Source organism: Condylostylus longicornis, unplaced genomic scaffold, assembly GCF_029603195.1.
Source record: "Condylostylus longicornis isolate FDR11 unplaced genomic scaffold, ASM2960319v2 ptg000037l, whole genome shotgun sequence".
In the NCBI taxonomy this organism is placed as follows: domain Eukaryota; kingdom Metazoa; phylum Arthropoda; class Insecta; order Diptera; family Dolichopodidae; genus Condylostylus; species Condylostylus longicornis.
Window position 1 is genome coordinate 954,284 of NW_026578006.1, and position 22,824 is coordinate 977,107.

Here is a 22,824-nt window from a genome sequence, read left to right on the forward strand (position 1 = left end):
ATTGTATTAACAGAAAAATTTTTGAAAAAAAATTGACTGATACAAAAAAAAAGGCACTAACTATCTGTCAAATAATTTTTTTATCTGTCAAATTAATGGTTTCATTTAATGTTTTTGTTTGCTTGTGTTACTATAGGTTTCTTATGTTTTTATGTATTACAATGTTTAAAAAATTGTTGATAGTTTATAAGTGGGTGAAATTTTTATACAACACCAGTTTTAATTAATCAGCTTATATAATAAAATGCAAAATTATAACTCAAATTTTAAATGAATATGCATAAATAAAATTGTAATAGTTACTTATATATAGAAGTGTTAATTGAATATACTTATTATGAAAAATTATTTTTAAGTTTAATTTTAAATAATGCCAGAAATGCAAGTTCCTATAACGTTCAAAGAGCGCAGGAACGAAATTTTATATTAATTATTGTTAATTCAATTATTTATTTGTCAAAATAAATGTCAAAAATGTTATTTCTATACTTTTTCTCCAAGTTATTGCAAAATTTATAAGGAATAACCTAATATAGGAAAAGCAACTACACTGAGGGAAAAAAAAGTTGAAAAATTAAAATTTTGCGTACTTAATTTAAGATTTTTTAAAAAAATGTTATTTTTACTATGAAAAATTTTAAATATAAAGAGAAATAACTTAATTTAACTTTTAGAGTTTTAATTTAACATTTTTAAAATTTAATACGAAAATTTTGTTTTAATTTTGAATTCTAAAAATTTTATTTTAACATTAACAATGTTAAATTTAAAGTTTTCTATTCTTAAAATCAAATCAAAGTTTTAATTGTTAATTTAAATTTGCTTTATTTTCATTTTAATAATTATTGCAAACTTAAATTAATATTTTCCAAAGTTATTTCAACTCGAAACCAAACTTAAAATAAGTATTTCCAAACTTAGAATAAAACTAAAATTTAAAAATCTTGCTTTGAAATTGTAGTTATTGAAATGGGTTTGGCATGATGTTATTTCAATATCAAAATTTAAAAATCAAATTTTTAAATTTCAAATTTACATTTATATTATTTATTTTGACAAGCTTAAAATGAAATCAATCAATTTTAAATTAAGATTTTTCAAACTTAATACAATGTTTTCACATATTTCACAACATTTTCTCTCATATTTTAACGGGACAAATTCGAGAAGAATTTTTTCTTTCTCATAATTCGTTCAGTTTGACTTTATGCTTGGTGCCGCAATGTTTATAAACGTGTTTTGACTTGTTTAAACGAAAAAATAGATTACATATTAAATTTAATAATTTAATATGTTAAATTTAATTTTAAAATGTTTTTAAAAAGTGAATAATAAAAAAAAAAGTTTTAAGTAATAATAAAAATGAATTTGATAAAATGAGTGAAGAAAATCCGGTAATTATTTTAGACGATTATTTAAGTGGACAACCAAAATCAACAAAAGAAAAATATGGCAATGAACAAATTCACGAATCCGTAATATTAATAAGCGAAAATGAGGATGATGAACATTTACTCGATTTTTTAGAAAAAAAGATATAACAGAGGCTTTTACATATCTGAAGCGTAAGTATTTCAATGAATTCTAATGCATTTTTGGTTTAAAAATTAGACGCATTTTAAAATGTTTAAACTACGAAGTATATCTGTAGGTATAGATATATATATACATATATATACATCTATATATCTACATATAATACTACACTACATTTTGTATATTTACGTGTAAGTAAAATATAGACTGCAAAGTTAAAAATTTACATTATGTAAACTGCAATGTTTAACAATTTTTTATAGTGATCACGTTAAAGGTTCAATTTTTAAAAGTTTAAATTTTAAACCATTTGAATTGAAAATTATTATTTCTAATCTTTTTTGTGCAAAATCAAAACTATATATGCATACTTTAAGCGCATATCTTTATTTAAAAATGCAATTACATTTCAGGCTCTGACATAACTTTTAGAAGCTTGCAATATACCTCGAAAGACGAAATACGAGAAACATATAATATATTGGTATCAGAGCTGAGTTTTTCGAAAAACTACTTCGTTGGCGAAAACAAGAAGTACGTAGCACGAATTAACAAAAAAAAATTTTAATTTAGATTTTTATTCACGGATTTTAGTTTGGAATGGACGATACTGTTACTATTACGAATTCTATTACACAGTGGGTCAATGAAAGTTCGGGTTGATCAAACAGTGTACCAGAAAGCTAACAAAAAAAGTGAATCTGATGCATTAAACGGAAGTGTTTAGTCACAGTATTTTCTGTTAAAAATAAATAATACTTAAAATTTTTTTTTTTAGAATTTCTCTAAAAAAATTTCATCCACAAGTAGAGAAAAATATTTAATTTTGCAATATCAATGCAATCAAAAGATGAACAATCGTCAATCAAAATCAAAAGATGAATAATTGTGGAAGAATTAGTAGCAAACGACGTTAATTTGAAAATTAACGATTTTCCAAGTTTGGTTGAAATTATGTGTGAACTTCCCTGATAAAATTAATTACAAAATAAGTTGTCTTATTGTATGTATGAAGCTATATGCAGATACATTTCATTTTTCATTTCATACATTATTTTTTCTATTTATTTCTAGGAATATAATTTTATTCCTCGCACTCATAAGAAATTGTGGACCTCTTAAATGTCTTTAGCCAATGTGAACCGAAGATAAACATAAAGAAGCAATAATTTACTTTAGTAATATTACGTCAGGAATGAATCCGTCTCATACATTAGCAAAAAAGTCTGGTCTAAAGTCCTCTAAGTTTTTGTTGACTTATGAAAGGGGCCTAACTTTCCATATCCAATATGGTAAATTTAGTACGATTAATTTAGAAAAAACAAGTTTTTTTCTGCCATAATGAAAGACATTAAGTTTCTACAAATTATGCAGGAATATAATTTAAATTTGCAATCAATGATGCTGTTGGAAATACTGATTTATAAACGAACCACTTACAAATTTGAATATTATTTAATATAATATAATGAGGAAAATACTGTTACCGGAACTGTTAAAATTGGAAAAATTTTTTGTTGTAAATGAAAGAAAATAAAATTATAAAGTTCGGATGATCACTTTCAATCATTTGAAGTGGGTCGAAAATCAAATAATTTACAAGTTTGCCGTTACATATATATATTTAGTTAATAATGGAAAAACTTATTTACAAATTAAATATTTATAAACCGTTTATGTAAGAATTATCATCAATGAAGAAAAATAATCATTTATGTTACTAAAAAACAAATAATTTATGTTAATAAAGTGTCAAAATCTTTAAGTTTCCATTTTGTTAATTATACATATTTTCTTTTTCAGATCGCAAAAAGTTAGCAACTCAGAACAGTATAAGAAATTTACCTAAAAAAAGAAAGTTCTGTAAAATTTCGGATCGAATTTGCAAATTTCTTTTTATTATCAAATTGAGATTTTGAAACCCATTCCCAATTATTTTAAGGTAACTTACATATTAATTGCTTAAATTTGAACAATAATTGTTGTTTCAATTGATTTAAATTTGATTGAAAAATTGGGAGTTTTGAAAAAAGTAACTTCATATTACAAAATATCAATATGATATTCAAATCCATCTTTTAATTAAATTTTTGAATTAAACTGTTGAAATTAAAATTATTTAAATTTAAATTAATATGTAAGTAAACTTAAATTTATAGGCCCTACTCTCAATTTAAAATTTAATAAAATTCGAATTGAGTTTACTCAAACTTAAATTAATATCTTAAATAAGTTAAAACAATCATGAAAAATCTTAAATCAAGTGTAAGTCATTTCATTTTAGTAAATAAATATTTAAGTTTAGGCATATTTATTTTAAATTTGTTTAAACTTATTTTAAGTTCGTTTCAGTGTTGGTCGATAATCATCGTGATTTATACTTGATTTAAGATTTTTTTTACTTAATTTTACATTTTTTTTCCCTCAGTGTACTTAATTCTTAAAAAAAAATAAAAAATATTTCTAAATTGAAAAGAAACAATTTTTTTTAAATGTGTTATACTTTAAAATTTTAATATCTGCAGTTAAAACATTTTCAATTCAAACAGTTTTGAACGTAATCTACTTGTACTCTATGAGTCTATATATGAACGTAATTATGTATTTATAATTTTTATATTTTCACTATCTCAAAAAAGAGTATTATTCTCATTTTTGTATTTTTATTTCTTTTTATGTTTTGGTATTTTATTTTTCCTTTTTTTGGGTAAGATATGCCTTATAAAATTTAATTTTAGTATATTTTCACTATATAAGCATAATAACCAGATACCAATTTGTTTAATTAACACATTTTCTATTTACTTAGTTTCTTATTATTGATTGTAATAGTAATAATCTTCGCAAATTAAGAATATAACGCATGTATGTACATATAAAAAAAAATTTTTGCTTTATTTTTTGCAGTACAAAGATTTAATCTAGGATTTCTTAAAATTTAAAAACCAAATTGAAATTAGAATGAACTCGCAGTCTTTGAGCAAATTAAATTTTGCATTTAAAAATCTTAAATATTTTTATTCAAAAAATTCTCATCCTATCTAAAATCGAAGCCAAATAAATATCCAACATTTTAAAAAAATATCAAATATTATTAGCTCTAAAAAAAAATTAAATAATTTCTTAAAAATTACAAAAATTATTAAAATTTTCCTCAATATTGTTGATGAGTTTACTCAACATTCTTAAACGATCTACGTGACAATAATAAATTATTTTAATTAAAGTGAATTAAATACGTCCTTTTTTCAAGTGAAAAAGAAAATTCAAAAAAGATTTTTATAAATTATCTGGTCCGAAAGAAATTGTGCTCGTAAGAAATATTTAAAAGCTTTCTTTATACATCAAGAAGCAAAATTTAAAAAAAAAAAAATAAAAAAAAAATTTTAAGCATACTTAAGTTGCACACTTTAAAAAAAAAAAATTTAGCAACTTTCCGAGCACTCTGTGAACTTTTAGTTCTTATTTTTTTTTTTGTTTTTTTTTTTGCTTTCTACTTATACATTATGTATAAGAATTGTATAACAAATATGTGCATATATTATGTATATTAAATTTTAGTCGCACAAAAAAAAGGCAATCATTGATTCTTTCACAGTAATTTCCCAAATAAATAAAATAAAAATGATTCACAAATGTTTAAAAAATAGCTCTAAATATATTTTAAGCACAATTAAAGCAAAAACAAAAAACCCAATAATTCAATTCTTCCGAGAAGTAGAATTAAGTAGAATTTTGTAAAGATTTTCTGAGCGTAGCTCAAATAATTTTGAGTTTAGGTTAGAACAAACGCAACAGAGGAACAGACGCAACGAATGGGCCGAATAGAAACGGACGCAAATGTAATTATGAACGAATGGAAAGGGAACGAACAAAACTGAAGATCGAATTGACTTATGACCGGATGACAAGACACAGCTAAGTCGGCACATAATTACAATGTACATAAGTATATGTGGGTATCAGAACTCCAAGTATTATTTTACAGCTTTAAAAATAGAGTGGTAATGTCATAAAAGCTATTAAGAGCTCAATTACAATGAATATTGTTGCTCCTATAAAATAAATTCTAGATTTATTTTTCATTTAAAAATACAATTACTGTACAACAAAAAAAAAATTCTTTTTACATTTTTAGTATCGAAATTTATTGGTTTTTGTACATTTTTTTTTTTAATAAATAAATAAATTTGTTTATTTATTTTCAAATAGATAATAGAGAAACCAATATTCTTCATTTAAATTTATAAGTGAAATCTGAAAATTTTTGCAGACACACTCTAAGATATGCTATCACTATATATATATATTCATATTTAATAAAAATATTTCAATAATTCGCCTCACTTACTTACTTACTTAATTTGTTTAGCTTCTATTCTTAACTGTATTTATTGAGAAAATGTGTGAAAATTTGTATTGTGAAATAAAAAAAAAAAAAAAGTATTCCCTAATAGTAAACTATAATTGATAAAGACTAATATTGCATAAATACACAATATACATACATACTTATATATAGAGATATAATTCTTATACACTCAGATTATACCAATTTAATCTAATATTATTTAAGTAAGAGTACTTACATACTTACTTATAATAAAAAATATTTAAAAAGCAACACACTCCGTCACACGTCAAAATAAAATTTTTATATTACTTACTTATATTCTTTAATACATTTTAAGTTGAGCTTCTATAAAGATAACGAGACATAATAAGTAAATAGATTGTTGATTACTTTAATTTAAATATAATATGTATATATATATATATACCTACTTATATATCAATATATAAATACAAAGATATGATATACAAATATAATTTGTGTGTATATATACGAGTACATATTGCACCCCTACAATGAAAATGTATCAATTAGAAAAAATGAAATTTCTCAGCCAATTTTTCCATTGAAAAGAATCTTAATTTTCTCAGTTTTCATGTAAGTATAATCCATTTTTTTTAACATAATCCAAGAGTTAATATAATTTTGCTGCGAGGGTGTCATATTTGAACAATATATTTAAATAATTATCTGTTTTATTATATAAAAATTTATTGAATGTATAAAAGTTTAAAAATTTAAAATAAAAAATTTCAATATTCCTAATAAGTTAAAGAATTTCATGTCAAATTCTTTTTCAATATTTTGAAAATAATAATTCTAAAAATTTGATTATCACTAGAAATTTTTATAAATTAGTTGATATTTAGCTAGCAAAGTGATAAGATCAATCGAATAATTAAATATCTAGTGCACTAAAATTAAATGAGATTAAGTTTAACAGTAATAAAAAAGTTAAGAAAAATAAAGATATTTTATACATAAGTGCATATAAAATGACATCGAGACGTCACTTGAGTGAACTGAAGTCTGAAATTCATTATCACAAAATATTTGCATATTATCAAAAATATGACAAAAACTTATACTTACCCACAAGCAGATAAAAAACATTATTTTTTAAACAATTAAAAAAAATATCTCAATATTGATCTTAAGTGAAAATATTTTTAGGTAAGTAAATGAAGACAATAAATTTTAAGTAATTTGGCAAACATCCAGATTTTTAAATATAAAAACAATAACATAAGTCAAAAGGTTTCACACTTCTAAGGTCGAAAAATTATTGTTTCAAAGCTTAAATTCAAATGGTATTGTTGGGTAGGTACTTATAAAAAATATTAATAATTAATTTGAAATGAAATTTGTGCAAAATTTTGAAAATTCTTGGATTCAATATTACAGTAGTTCGGTTTAAATTAGACTTAGTTTTCCGAATTCAATTTGAAACTTCAAGAAAATGATTTTGAAGCTCACGAATATTATTTTCACTTTTACAACTTTATTTGAAGATCTAAAATTTTTTTAATAAAAAAAAAAAAATATAAATTTTCGTAAAATTTTTTTTTTAAACATTAATGGTTCGGTTTTTTTATTTAATTTTTCATTCTGAGTCGATCGCGTGATTTTTTTTTTCTTTTATTAAAAAAAATTAGTAAAATTTTTTTTTCATGAATAAGCAAAAAAGTCCATAAAATAAATTGTCAACAAAAATTAAGAATTAAAATAAATATTTTTCTTTTTATTTTCACAATAGAATGTGGAAAAAGAGAAACACAGTGTGTACCATAAAGTAAAATATTCTTTTGAATATATATGTACATATGTATGTGGATACCTTAGATTTAAATAAGAAAAAAATTTTATTCAAAAAATTCTCTTCTACTATCACTATAAAATTTTGCATAAATTTAGGGGAAATTCAAAAAGTTTTAATCACATTTTAAATATTTATATTTAATTTAAGAATAAAGTTATCATTTTAAATACAATTACTTTATTTTTTTATGAAAATATAGAGAAAAAAATTCGAAAGTAGAAATTCGAGCGAGATACAAAATACAAAGAAATCAAACAGTTATCGGCAACTACAAACTGTGAAAATTTTGCCCAAAAATTGCATTTTCATGATTTAAGTTGAAGCAGAGAGAGATCTAAAAAAAATTTGTTCTAGAGAAGAAATCAATTTGTGTACAAAATTTCATTTTTTATATTGACCGAATTACAAGTTACATTTTTGCTAATTTAATTAATTATGTTAATTGTGTTATTCGAAAAGTGACTTCGGTTCTATCAAATACATATTTTCAAAATGTTAAATCAAATTATTCATTTATTTAAGTAATACTTAATTTTATTTCTATTTGCTACTACTTAGTATTTCTCTAGTCACAACTTCTTTATTAAGTATTCAATCGTTTAATTAATTATTATATATTAACACCCTCTTGATTGCAAATTCAAAAAGAGAAACAGTGAGAAGAATTTCATGAGAAAAATTCATGAGAGTGAGAAAAATTCAATTCAAAAGAAAGACCAATATGAAAATTATATTAGTAATCTAAAGCGTTCAACACGTTGAATAATATAAATTGGCGAAATCGGAAACAAAAATTTCTAGTTTTTTTAAAAAATTAAATATAAATTTTGACGTAGGCAAATTTTAATACTATATGCACATACTTGCACACATACTTTTATTATTTTCAAAAAATTGTCAAAAACAAATAAATTTAAGTATGTATGTACACAATAAAATTTTAATACTGTCACGGGAATTTTATTTATTTCAATTTTTAATTTCTTCTCAATTTCAAGTACAATACAATATCCCAAAAAACAAATACTCTTCTGCTCAATGCTATTCACAATTTCTCTCTATTTGATTCATTTTAACTTTTTCGATTATTTTTGTTGTATTTCGTGTTTTTAAAATAATAAAGATTTTAAAAATTTCTTTCTTTTCTACTGTCCATAATATTTTCAACAAAAACTGTACTATTGTATATCAATCATAATATTATAAGTGGATACAAAAACAAAATACTTTGTTTCATATCAAAAAAAAAAAATTATTTTTAATATTTTTTTTTTATTTTATCATAAGCAAATTTTCCAAACAAAAATAGATTTTTCTTTCTGTTTTGCTTTTTTTTTCTCTTGACTTTTATTTTTCTTAAAAGCCGGGGTATTCTAAACGTAATTTTGTTATTTGTGTATTCATGTGTGTAACCATTTTCTATACATATACCTATTTAAATAATATTATGTATATACCTATATATATATATATTTTATTTACTAAAATAAGAATAAAAAAATATAAAATCAATATATCACATCAACAATGTGAAAAATGAAACACAAAAAGAAACAAATTAAGTGTTTACATACCTATTGCCGTTAATGTTACGGTATATATGCAAATACGGGTAAAAATTGAAACTCATACATGCTAGTGTACAAAGAAATATGTAAATTTTTATCGAAATTTCTTAATCGAAAGAAGAGAGGAAAAACCTAATACTAAATGAATAAATTTTGGAAGCAAAATTTGTTAAATTAAAAATTTGCAAAAATCAGATTTGAAATAAAGAAATGTTAGGACAAAAATGCTGTAGAACAAAAGTTTCAAAATCAAATTTAAAGCATCCTTCTAATTTATAGAAAAGAATGTACTCATATTTCAATCCACATGTCTCTTTACAAAATTTGAAACGCGGACGTTGAAAATAACAAGATTTTTTTTGGAAATTTATAACATTCAAACAGCAAAACTTTCAATATTAATTGCCACCGACAAAAAAGAAGTTTTTTTTTTATATTTTCTTTCTCTCAAAAATTATAACTTTCAGCCAATTGTTTCTTTGAAATTGCATATAAATTAACCAAATTTCTATAAAAGTAATGGTAAATGTCATAGCACTGGAAATATATAAACAAATATCAAAAATACTTAAAAACTTCTTAATTTTAATTAAACAAACTTTAATTTTTGTTCTTCTCCCAAAATTATGCAATTTTTAAGAAACTATTTTATATTTTCAGTGATTAATTTTTCAAGTGTAGTAACAATTGTAATATTTAATTTTACGGTAATTTAGGGAGACTTTATCAATATATTAATTAAATATTATAAAATATGTCAATATAAATTTAGACAACCATACTTATCAAGTGCAGCGTTAACTTAAGTACAGCACTTATAATGGACTTTTACTCCATAAATAAAACTATATGAATTGTATGGATTGCTATGGTACTCATACCGTAATATTATATAAACAAAGTGTTAATGGAGAACATATTTATATACAAAAATGTATATGCGGACAACTATATATATATATATATGAATATATTTTTATGCTTGTAAGTATGTATTAGTTTAACTATAAACAATGTATATTTAACTACAAAATAAAGGACTATAGTGATGATGATAACAGATTTAGTGAGTTATTGACTGTTGTTGTCTGTTTGGTTTTTGTGAGGTAAACAAAAAGGAAAGGCAGAAAATGAGTGATTGATTACAAATGATCAATAAGTAAACACTAAAAATAAAATATAATAATAAATATGGGCTTTACAAATTTAAACATGTTAAATGATTATCCTATATATTTTTAATAAACACATCCACAAGTACTTATAGTTAAGTATAAAATAATAAAAATATAGATCAAAAAGACAAAAGAATGAAAAATAAAATAAAAGAGAATTAAAAGTCAATACTAAAACTGATATGGAAATATGTATATGTACATCTATTAGCGTACATACATACATACTCATAAATACGAGAATATCATCAGAACACAAGCCATGATACCATTATCATTTTAATAAAGTGATTAATAAATAATATTTATTTATGTATTTTTATACATGCACGCATATAAGAACTATTTAGGAAATTTAATTATGAAACTAGCGCAGTCATTATGAGTTCTGTCTATATTTTGGAGATGATATTCACTGAACCGATTCAAATAAAAATAAATCAATCAGTGACAAAAACATAACAAGTAAATTGTGAATTAATAATTTTATTTATAAGAAAAAAAAACAGATGTTTTTTAGTTTGAAGTAATTTGAGAAAATGAAAAGAAAAAATATTTTCGTAGAAATAAGCTGTGTTCGCTGTGTTTTAAACTGCTGTAATATTATTTTTATCAGCTTTTGATTCCATTTTTATGGACTTGATGCCTTGCAGAGTCAATTTTGAACAAAAAAGCTTGACAAAAAAAAAACTGAAAGTTTTTCATAATTTTCTTACCATATACCCATATCGTTATATTTTATAATTTTCTCCTTAAATTTTCTTTAGAACATGATAGCCTGCTCGTATTGAATTTACATATTAATTTTTAATTACAATAATGAAGCCAACAGAATTCAAAATGATCGCAATTTTTTGATTTTCTTTTCTGAATAACTTGGCTCAGTCTGATAGGAATTGGCATAGATTTTCCAATTTAAAGATGAGAAATTAAAGTTAGAGAGAAAGAAAAAGAGAGAGAGGAAGAATAGAGAGGCAAATAACAAGCTTACATAATTGAATTTTAATCAATAATATTAAAAGAAATAAGTTACAAGAATTTGTAACTGTGATATGTAGAACAATAATTATTTATTTACTTAACCGCAAATCAAGGAGATAATTTACAATAAATATATCCTCAATAAAACCGAATATAATCGGGAAAAAATGTAAGTCCTGTTCAGTTGCTTTAAAATACTTACGGAGGAATTTCTGTCCTTTTAAGTATTAATAAAAATTCATGACAATTTGAAAATTAATTGTATAAAACCCTTAAATAAAACTATGAATCATAAAAAATATGACAAATTTAAATGTGTAATATTTGTAAAATAGAAATGAAACCTCGTAAAAGTATATAAATTAAGTAGGAACAGTGAAAAATGTAAAACCGCAAAAAATTTGTACTATATTAGAATTATGCAGGCTACGCACGCCGACTTTTTAAATTGAATTATGTACATATATTTTTACATATTTATATCTGTTTGTATCTATATTGTGATTAGTATAATCTATAGATAAACATAAGTTTATTAACTATATCTATATAGAATCTAAACAAATTTGTTTACTAAAATAAAAATACTTTCTATCTTTCGTATAATCAAAAGAAGAAAATTCAGCAAAAAAATAAAAGAATATGAATTACTTAAGTTTTTTAAATTTTTAAGAATTTTTAAGAATAAACAATATTTTTTTTTTAAACTTGGTAGTATATAGGTATACATACATACGTATAAATAAATAGTTTCGAATTATGTAATAGAAATTTAAGTTTATTGAATTATTTAAATTGTATTGGTCAATTAATTTATAATGGCATTAAAAATTCATTCAAGAATCTGTTAAATTTTCCGTATACACAACATCTAACATATATTAATGTTAGCTTTTAATTATAACACAAATATTAATTACAAAATTTTATATTTAAACAATTCCTGAATACTTGGATATGGAACTTGTATAATCAAAATGAAATTATGTAAATTGTTAAGACTTTTTGTTTCATTGAAGAAAAATTTTTAAAAATCATATTTGGCATAACAATTAAGTTAACTAAATTTTTTTTTTTCAACATTTAGAAATAAAAAATTTTGTTTTAAGAATATTCCATTTAATCAAGTTTGATAAACATTTTAGAAAATATACTTTGCTTCAAAAACTTAAAGAAATTGTCATTTAAATAATATTCTGGCAATTAAATTTGAAAACTGCAACATGTCTTTTGGTTTAATTATGGAACATTTCCCAAGGAGTCTAATTCAATAAATTTGTCAATTTTATTTTTATAATATTCGGGGAAATTTCTAAATATATACGAGAATTATAACTATTCCAATGTGTTAGACTAAAATTGGAATATTTATTTCCTATTTTTTAAAAAATTATTACTAAATAATTAACAATTAAGTAAGTAATAAAATAGTGAATGTTTAATTCCAATAATAATAATAATAAACGAAAATAATAAAAATAAAAAATACCTGGTGGTGTTGCTGGTAATACACTTATTTGTGTTGTATCAACATGTGGTGCAAATGCTTCATATAAATCACTTTCTTCTTCAATACCACTTAATTTATCAGCATTAGCCGATGTATCACCATTAACTGGCATTTTGTATTTAATAAATTTTTTTTTTACACCAGCCAAACAATTACCAATTTTATATTATTTTTTTTCTTTTTTAATGTAAGTTTATATATTTGTAATTAATATACATGTGTTTTTATTTTTTTATGTATATATTTTAATTTTTTAATTTATTTTTTTTTTTAAATAATTTTATTATAAGTATTATTTGTGTCAAAAAAAAATTTTGTTTTTTAATTAATTTAATTTATCAATTCTTGTAAATTCTCAATTAATTTTTAATGTATACACTTTTTATAATACACACAGATTTTATTTTTTTATAATTTTATTAATAAGATTTTCATAATAAGTATTTTTTTTTTTAAATTAAATGCAATTGAGAATATTTTACAAAACAAAACAAAGAATAGTTTATAAAAACACCTTTTACAAATATATAAGTATATACATTTATAATAAGTAGTATAATATTAGAAAATAATTAAAAAAAAAATATTTTTTATATTCTTGGGTATTTTTAAATTTAACTTTTGTTTTTTGTTTCAAAAGGAACGAAATTCAATTTATTTAAATTATATAAAACAAAAAATATAAACCATTAACAAATTACACTTTTTATATAATAAATTAATTATTAAAAATTTATTTCTTATATAAATTTTTAGGTACTTATATACAAAAACAAACAAAAAAGTCTTTTTTAACTAATTAAAATTTTTAATTTCAATAATTAATAAAAATATTTAAAAAAAAAAACAATTTCAATATTTAAAACGCTACTTTAAATTTTAAATAATTTCTTTTTGTTTCGTTGATCGTTAATTAATTAAAAAAAAAATAATAATTTCAAATTTTTTGTTCTAAAAATTGCATTTAGAATTTCAAATTGATTTTATTTATTTATTTTTTTATTTAAAATTTATTTATGAATTCCAAAAATTAAAAATTGAAATGACTAGAAAACATTTACACAGATTTTTTTTTTTAATAAAATTTACGTATTTTTTGTTGTTATATTTTTGAATTTAAACACAAAATAAATTTTGGAATTTTTCAATTAAAAATAAAATAAATTTTATATACGTTATATATACACAAATAATATAGATTTAATTTAACATAAAATTATAGTCAATTCTTGTTATTATTTATAGGTAAATCACTTTTAAAAATATTTTTTATTTTTGTAGATTTTATACACGCGTACTGAATTTAAAGTTTTTTTAAAGAAACATTGAAAATTCAACTGGTATTTCCTTTTTTAGTATAATTTGTGATTTTAAGTAGTTTAACTATATAATAAAATTTTAGTAATTAAAAATGTTTTTCTTTTATATTTAATTTTATATATTTATATTTTTTTTTTTATTTTTGGATAAGCAAGTATTTTTTGTATACTGCTTTTTTAGTTTTATGTTTTACTTTTGTTCTTTCACTGTATATACCTTCTTATAATTTAAATTATTCCCTAAAAATGAAGCTAACTATATATATATATATGTATATAAATAATGATTTTATGGGGATAAAAAGATCCCTACACGATGATGTCTTGCTGAATTCATTATTGGTACTCTTTTTATGTGAGGTCTTCAAAGAGCATCTTCTATATTCCTCTGCAAATAAAAAAAAAATAAAAAAATTATTAATTAAAATAAATGTATAAGTACTTGCTTCTATAGTAAAAAAAAATTATTATGGTTAAACAACAAAATTTTAATGAAAATTATTTTAAGTGATGATTTGATTGTAAATTGTAATTATAAAATAAAATTTATTTAATTTTAATTCTTTAAAAATAAATATAAGTAAATTTAGCAATTATATACTTAAAAGAATATAATTTTCTGACTTCAATGGGTTAAAAATTCTAAAAATATATTTTTTTAACCACGTATTGTATCAAAACCACAAACAAATTCTTTTTTAAATTTCCCCCAGGTTAGTGTCCTTCAAAATTAGTAAATTTTGTATTTTTAGGGTAACTAGATGAATACAGCTACGAAATGAATTCATCATTGATGTTATTGAAATTTTAAATTTTGTTCTTTGCTTTAACTTATGCGCAATAATCAATTTTAACCACATAATGGGAAAAAATATGATGTGGCCGCAACACATTTCAGACCGCAAAGTGATTAGTTCAGCGAAAATTTTTCACAATAAATTATAAAAATGCTTTTTAAACAATTCTTTCAAATTTTAAGGATGCTAGTAAGATTTTATTTAATATACCAAGAAAAATCCAATTTTGGATCATAGTAAATTTGATTTATTTTATACCATACAAAGTCCCTGAAAAATTAGTCTTAATTAGTTCCTGTATTTTATCAATGAAAATTTTTGGCCTTAAATATGGTAAAAAATGTAAAATCAAAAAAGGTCCACTTCCCGAGACCTAACATATCCTGATCAATCCGTGGTATAACTAAAATTAACTCACATACAAATTTTCAACAATATCACTAAAAATAATTATTTACGATATCCACTATGGAAAAGTCCGTTTCAACCGAAAACTCGCTATTCGAAATTTGGTGCCATGGCATGAACTTCCCTATTATATACAAGTTACGTTTGAAACACAATCTAATTAAAAATTATTAAAATATATTTGATGCGAATTTATTATATTTTTGACCATATGGATTACTTAAAACTGTTATAAAAAATTTATTGCAAAGTAGTTGTTTGATAACGTAAATATAGGCGTATAATTTAAGATAAATCAGGAATTTATTTATACTTAGTATGGGAATTAATGAAAAATTTATATACACAATTTACATGTATACACAATACACTTATGTCACAAAAACATTTATATATATCACAATCTCATCTTACTTCTCTCTTCCCATAAAAATCTCTGCCTCACGCGTCTAATAATAAAGGATTTTTCATAAGTAGAAAGAAAAAAGTATTTTTATTAAACAATTAATTTTATTTACAATTTTATTTTATTGTTAAAAAACAGTTGATAAGTTTTTATCTTTGTAATTATAATTATATTTTGTTTTCATTTTTAAACAATATAGCCGCTATTTACAGTAAAATGAAAAAATTTTCAATGTTCTTTCAAAAATAAATAAGTATATCTACATATGTACATGTATAATGTACAGATTTGCTTCAAAACAATATTTATATTTAAACTAAGTACTTATAGTATATACCTTTAAAATAAATAATGATTATAATTTTTTTTTAATAATGTTACGAAGAATATTTTAGAAATGATTTGGCCACAGAGAGATATTTTTATTAAAATGATAAATAATTAATTGAATTTTATTTAAATATTCCTCAAGATCATATTTTATCTAATCAATATATCATGGTGAAATTCACGGAAACCCAGAAAGAGTTGAGGATCTTAGATATTATATTGTAAATAAATAAATAAATATATCATGGTGAAATGCAATGAAAATTAAAGATGTACTTAATAATTCTAGTTCCTCTACATAAAACAAAAATAAATTGTAAGTAAATATTATTATTATGTACGTTAATATATTTGTTATACTTAAGTAGTTAATTACCTAACTCCTCAATTTCCTTTTTCTACCCAATTCTAATATAATTTTAAATTTAGGTTAAATATTCAATTAACCAAAACATTTTTAAGCTAGAAATTTGGAAAAAAAAAAGATTAGTCCACAGTCGGCAACATTTTTTAATAATTTCTTAAAAAAATGGACATATGAAATTATAATTAAAAAATTTCCTAAAGAAAATTTTTTGTTTCAAAAAAGAGAAATATAGAAATTTTCGGACAATGAACGATAAATTAAGAAAGAAAGAGTAAGCAACCCTTTGTGTTTTATTAATAAATAATATAAATAACGTCGGCGCTCAAAATTTGGTATTAAAATTACTTATATACTTTGAAATAACAAGAATATTTTGCAAGAATACAAGAATAATTTTCAAAGCAAATTCAATATTGTTTTACAGTTACACACATTGAGTATATTGAAAAATAATTTTTGCGCCCTCATACAAATTCGAAAATCGTTCTTTCCTTAACGATTGTGCAAAATAAATTTTAAATAAAAAAAAAATTCAAAGCATATGCTTTATTCTAAGTTATACTTAAAAATCTAGGTAAGTACCGAAATACTCAAACTGCGAATACATATTCTTATATATATATACTTATATTTAAATACATAGTCATACTAATAAAAGAATGCTTACCTAAAATATCACAAAAATATTAATGAGAATTAAACTAAGTTCACTTAATAATGGAATTTTTGTTGTTCAACAACATAAAACTGTTTGAACGGCATCATTCACATGGAATTCAATTCATTTTTATTTATATTTAATTGAATAATGACTTCCTCATACATATATATGTATACTTACTTAAATAATAAGTAACAAATGAATAAAAATAATGAGTTACAACACAAATTGTAGAGTGATTTTATGGCGCGAAAAATAGCACCACACAATAATATTGATTATTTTCACATATGTAAGTATATCAACCCTACTTTATTTAAATAATAATAAAATCTCTGAAAGTACCTGTACTTATACAATTTTCATACTTTCTATTACAATTTTTGACGCACACACATAATTAGAAACCATATTAAATTTTACAAATGTACTTATATACAAACAGTTTTTAAAAGTAAGAATTTCATCAAGTGTCCTTTTTATACTAAAAATAGAAATCAAATGTGTGCAATGTTCATACAAAATTAAAATAGAAGACTCGAATTTGTGTGCTTGGTTAATATTTTTCTTTTTTTTTAAAGCACACATTCTTATACATAAGAAAAAATAAGCACATACATATGTATAACCATAAAACTCCTAGATAATTCAGAAAAAAAAAAGTATTCATACAATATTTTAATAACAAGGACAAAAAAAAATTGGCATAATTATGCTGGAGGCGTATAAAATTCAAAGCAAAAGAAATGAAGTGAAAGTTTTAATGAGCATTCAATAAAAGGAAAAAAATTTGCATTGCTTTACAGAAACAATTTGATCTCAATAAAATACATTAAGTATTATAAGTAGCTAAAGAGAAAAAAACAGAGGCTAAAGGGTGCCCACTCAGATAGTCCTCTGAGCAATTTATATTCATACAAAGAGATCCGAACGGAAACAAAAAAAAAATAAATTAGCAAATTAGCTATACAATATATAAATATAAGCAATAAAGGAATATTAATTAAAGTTGGTGAACTGAATGCACACGCAGAAATTTTTAATTTTAGGACCGTAATAGAAAGAAAAAAAATATATCTAAAAAACTTGAAAATTGGGTTTTGAAGGACATGGAAGAAATAATAATTTGCTATTAATGATTTTTTTTTTATTAAAATTAAATGGAAAAATATTCATAAAACACAAAAAAAGTAAATTATTATAGGATTCTATTAGAAATAAGTAAGTATCCGAAAAATTTATCACTTTATATTTAAAAAAAAAAAAACATAATTAAATAATATGAGGAAGACGTAATATCCTTTACTTAAGGAAGAGCTAATTAACTTTTGGGATTTCCAATATGAAAAAGCCTTGGAATTGCAAAAATTTTAATTTAATAAGTAAGTATGATAAATTTCCTAAAATCTTTATTATTTTCACAAATTATGTAAATTATATTTTTTCAAATTATGATTAACTTTATAAATTTTTAATTTCTAGCAGTTTATTTTAATTTATATTGAAATATTAATAATTTATTACTCAATTAATTAAAATACATATTATAATTTAGATTTATGCAAAAATTTAATTACTGGAAAAGTACCTACATAAGTAATTGAATATTTCAATTTACAATTTAAAATTTAACAACTCAAAATATAGATTTAATTAATTTTATTGTCATACTTAATGAAGTTGTAAAAAATTAATTCGTCTACGTCAGTGATTCCCAAAGTGGTCTATATAGACCCCCAGAGGTCCATGAAGACCTGCTAGGGGTCTACAAAAAATATGAATTTAATTAAATAAGTATTAAGGGGGTCTATCAAAAATTCAAAAATACTACAATTGGTCTAAGAGGGGGAAAGTTTGGGAAAGTCTGGTCTACGTCCTATAATTGTGTTGAAAATCAATTATAAATACGTAATTAAAATGGGCACGTGTTATTAAAAAAAAATTATAAAAAGTTAAAATAAAAGATTTCAAGTTTGTTCGGTACTCAAGCAAAATAAATACAAAAACTCAAATCCATACAAAAAATATATAATTTTTGAAAGAAAATTTTTAAAAACTTAGTCAATTTCTTTAAAATATTAGAAAATAAATTTGCCAGTGCTCAAATTTAAATATTCTTGTATTAAAGAAATTTAAGCTAAAATTCTCCAATAAAAGGTAAAAAAATAAGATGAAATTTTTTGGAAAATTTATAAATATTGTTAAGTAAATTTTAAACATACGTCCAAAAACTTTAAATTGGCACAAAATTTGCTTTCATGTGCCAAATTTTTCTTAAAATGAAAAAATGATTTTAAAAATAAGAAATACATTAGCGGCAGGTAAATTATTATTAGTGTTTGTCACACAATACTTCTAGTAAATATGACCACCACTTAAGATACTTCAAAGCTTCGCGATCAAAATATAGGTATACTTATTATATTTACCTATTAAATGCTTATAATTATAAATCAATCTTAATTTCCTAATTTAAGGAAACATGTTACTTCGTTAAATATAAATAAATTAATATAATACATTCCGAGGAATTTTCAGAAAAAATATGTGTCCTTAAAAGAGATACTTACAAGAAAGTAATAATTATTTTATCATAAATAAGCACCTATCTATATATAAAACTATAAAACATGCTCAACTAACATTATAATTATTAGTCACTCTAGTTTATCAAAACAAGATCCTAACTTAATAGGAGAATAATACTTATTATATATTTTTAAACTTTTTTATACTCATAGTTATTCATTATATTTAATGTTCCTGTTATCAAAATTTTGTATTATCAAACCAAATGAATATTATCAAATATATTTATCAAGTTCAGCTATTTTGTAACTATGCTAGTTGCTTATCTAAAACATTTTCCTTATATTTAAGTAAGTATACTAGTAAAATAGAAACCTATGTACGTATAAGTATATAATATATAACACTACCAAAAACACGTATCAATCATGCAGCATGAAGGAACATGAAATAGGTTCTTCGTGTGCATAGTATAATATTTTTCAACTAAAAATGAAATAAAAATATATTACTTAAATTTATTTAATCATAAGAAAAAAATTTATACTACCACATTATCATTCCACACTAGATTTTTCATAAAATCCAACAATTAATTAGACGAATAGGTGGTACATTCAAAATTAGCTTTGCTGGACAACTTTTATCGCTTCATTATTCAACTGATACAAATATTGTTTGAGCAGATTATGTAGATAATGGGCATTTATTATGTTCACCTAGGTACATGCTTATGCAAAATCAATTCGCTATTCCTTTCTCAATTGATTTATTGTAATTATCACATTTTTCATAAAATTTAATATATTCTATAAATTACACTATAACTACAATTTTATAAATTTTAAATTATTTTATTTGAATGGTCAATCTTAGTTCAATATTAAAATAAACACTCATAATAATATTTTTTTTTTTTTTTTGTTATCACTATTACCTACATACATCATGTGACATCTGCCAAAATTTAATTCTAATTTTATCTCTGAAAAAACCAATTACTAATAATATTAAAATCTGAGTACAGCTATGAAAGTAATATAAGAGTAGAGTCAATAGAGTAGTTTACACCTAAAGTATTCATTAAATGAGAATTGATAAATTGTAATTAAATAACTTTTATGTTCTTTTTCAATAATTTTATTAGGATATTATAGGTATAAGTTTAAAATAAATACAAACATTAATATCAAGTTATAACTATTATGTAAAAATATACTTAATAAGAAAAATATAGACCTATATAATATCATAGACATATGTGTGTATTTATATGTAGTTTATTGTACGATTTAAGTAGGTATAACTAAATTTTCAAAGTCTTTATATATGTACATATGTACATGGGTAAGTGAAATATGAAAAGTAGAGATAGGTATGCAAGTGCCTACATCAAATATCAGCACAAATTTCTAATAGTTTGTGAAATAGTTAATGATTTATTTTTTAAAAAAATTTTTGTGCAATTCATTCAAAAAATGATTTTAATTATTAAAAATAATTTTTTGATTACTTCTTATTACATTTGACAATCTATTTTATCTTATTTTCAAGGTACTGCTAAATAAAACTCATGACATGCAAATCAAATGGTATACAGGTCACTTAAAATATAGAATAAGCTGTAAAGATTTGGATTCTTATTGTGCATGTATGTATGTATGTATGTATGTATGTATATATAGGTAGGTACCAAATATATATTTTACGTGTAATTATAAAAAATGACAAAAAAAAAAAATACTTACCGTTACTAGAAATTTTCCTTAATGTTTCCAAAAAGTTAATAAAAAAAATCTTTTTGTTTTATTTCAAAAATTGATCGAATTTTTTTGTATTGTTTTTGAAATTTTTTTAATTTATATGGGAACAATATTATTTTTATTTACATGGAATAAAAATTTTTTAATGCAAACCACCAAAATATTTATTTAAATTTTCTAATTCTTTTTAATAATAAGTTAGTTAGTCACAATATAATGTAATCAAATATAAAAATTTTGTGTGTAAGCTGAATTTTCTTTTAAAATTTCTGGTGAAATAAAAAGAAAAAACTGGAAACTGAAAATAAAACTGCACTTTTGACAAAATACCGTACACTATTTTCGGAAAATTATTAAATATTTATTCATTGGTTATATGTAGATATCCACATGCTTATTTTTTAATTTGGATTATTAGGTATGTTATTTCAATTTTGGAAATTTACTTGAGAATAAAAAAATCAATAATTTTTGCTAAACTTTAAAATACACTTTAAGCAATATTATATTAAAAAAAATATAGGGTTCTTGACGTGTTAATGCTTAAATTTTTGTGTTATAATTTTCATAGAATTTTATTAAATTAAAATTTAATTTAAAAAGTAAAGTTGAATGAGCATTTAGCACCGATTCATAAAACAAAAATCTTTTTTTCAATTTGTTTTTTTTTTTTTTTAATAGTAGCTCTATTTCTTTAAGTAGTGATTTTTTTTTTATTTTGACATTTTATACAATTACACCGATTTCAACAATTGATCAAAGAGGACTAAAATAATCTAGCTGACTTTTATATGTAGGTCTGTCTGTGACTCCGTGCTATTAATCTCTCTTTAGAATCAAAATTTTCTCTTTATTTTGTATGGATTTTTAGTATATAACTTATTCACTACTTTATTATTTAATATTAATTTAAGAATAAAATTAAATATTTTGCTGTTTATAATTTGATATTTTTTTTAGAAATTTTCGAATTGATAAAAAGGAAAAAAAAAACAAATTTATTTACGCAAAATTCCACAATTGTACAAACACCACCGAGCGAAAAAGTCGTAAATTTGACATTTAATAAGAGAAAAAATTCTTGTTTAGGTTTTTGTTTTTTATTTTTGTCAAAAAAAAAAAACAAAAAAAAAAGCAAAATGTCAAATGTCAGAACTTCAATAGCTAACCACATACTCTGAAACTTTTCATTATAGAATGATAAAAATGTATAAAAAAAATAGTATTGCCACCAAGATTTTTCTTAATATTAATACTCTGAAAACGAAGTGTTTACAGGTTATACACATTATGATTTTTAG

At 21.7% G+C, this 22,824-nt stretch overlaps 1 protein-coding gene and 1 long non-coding RNA gene across 2 annotated transcripts in view; one reads left to right on the forward strand and one right to left on the reverse strand.

Moving 5' to 3' along the window:
- Positions 1-13,289, reverse strand: part of LOC129608846 (GTPase-activating protein skywalker) — a 38,884-nt gene extending 25,595 nt beyond the window's left edge. Inside the window, exon 1 of the mRNA XM_055520599.1 lies at positions 12,923-13,289. Within this exon, the coding sequence (XP_055376574.1) occupies positions 12,923-13,055 (133 nt within the window). The 5' untranslated portion in view covers positions 13,056-13,289. The remainder of the gene's footprint in view (positions 1-12,922) is intronic.
- LOC129608847 (uncharacterized) lies at positions 1,251-3,110 on the forward strand. The gene is made up of 4 exons (XR_008696916.1): positions 1,251-1,565; positions 1,950-2,070; positions 2,131-2,539; positions 2,611-3,110. It is a non-coding gene; the product is annotated as an uncharacterized LOC129608847 (long non-coding RNA).
- Positions 13,290-22,824: the final 9,535 nt, after the last annotated feature.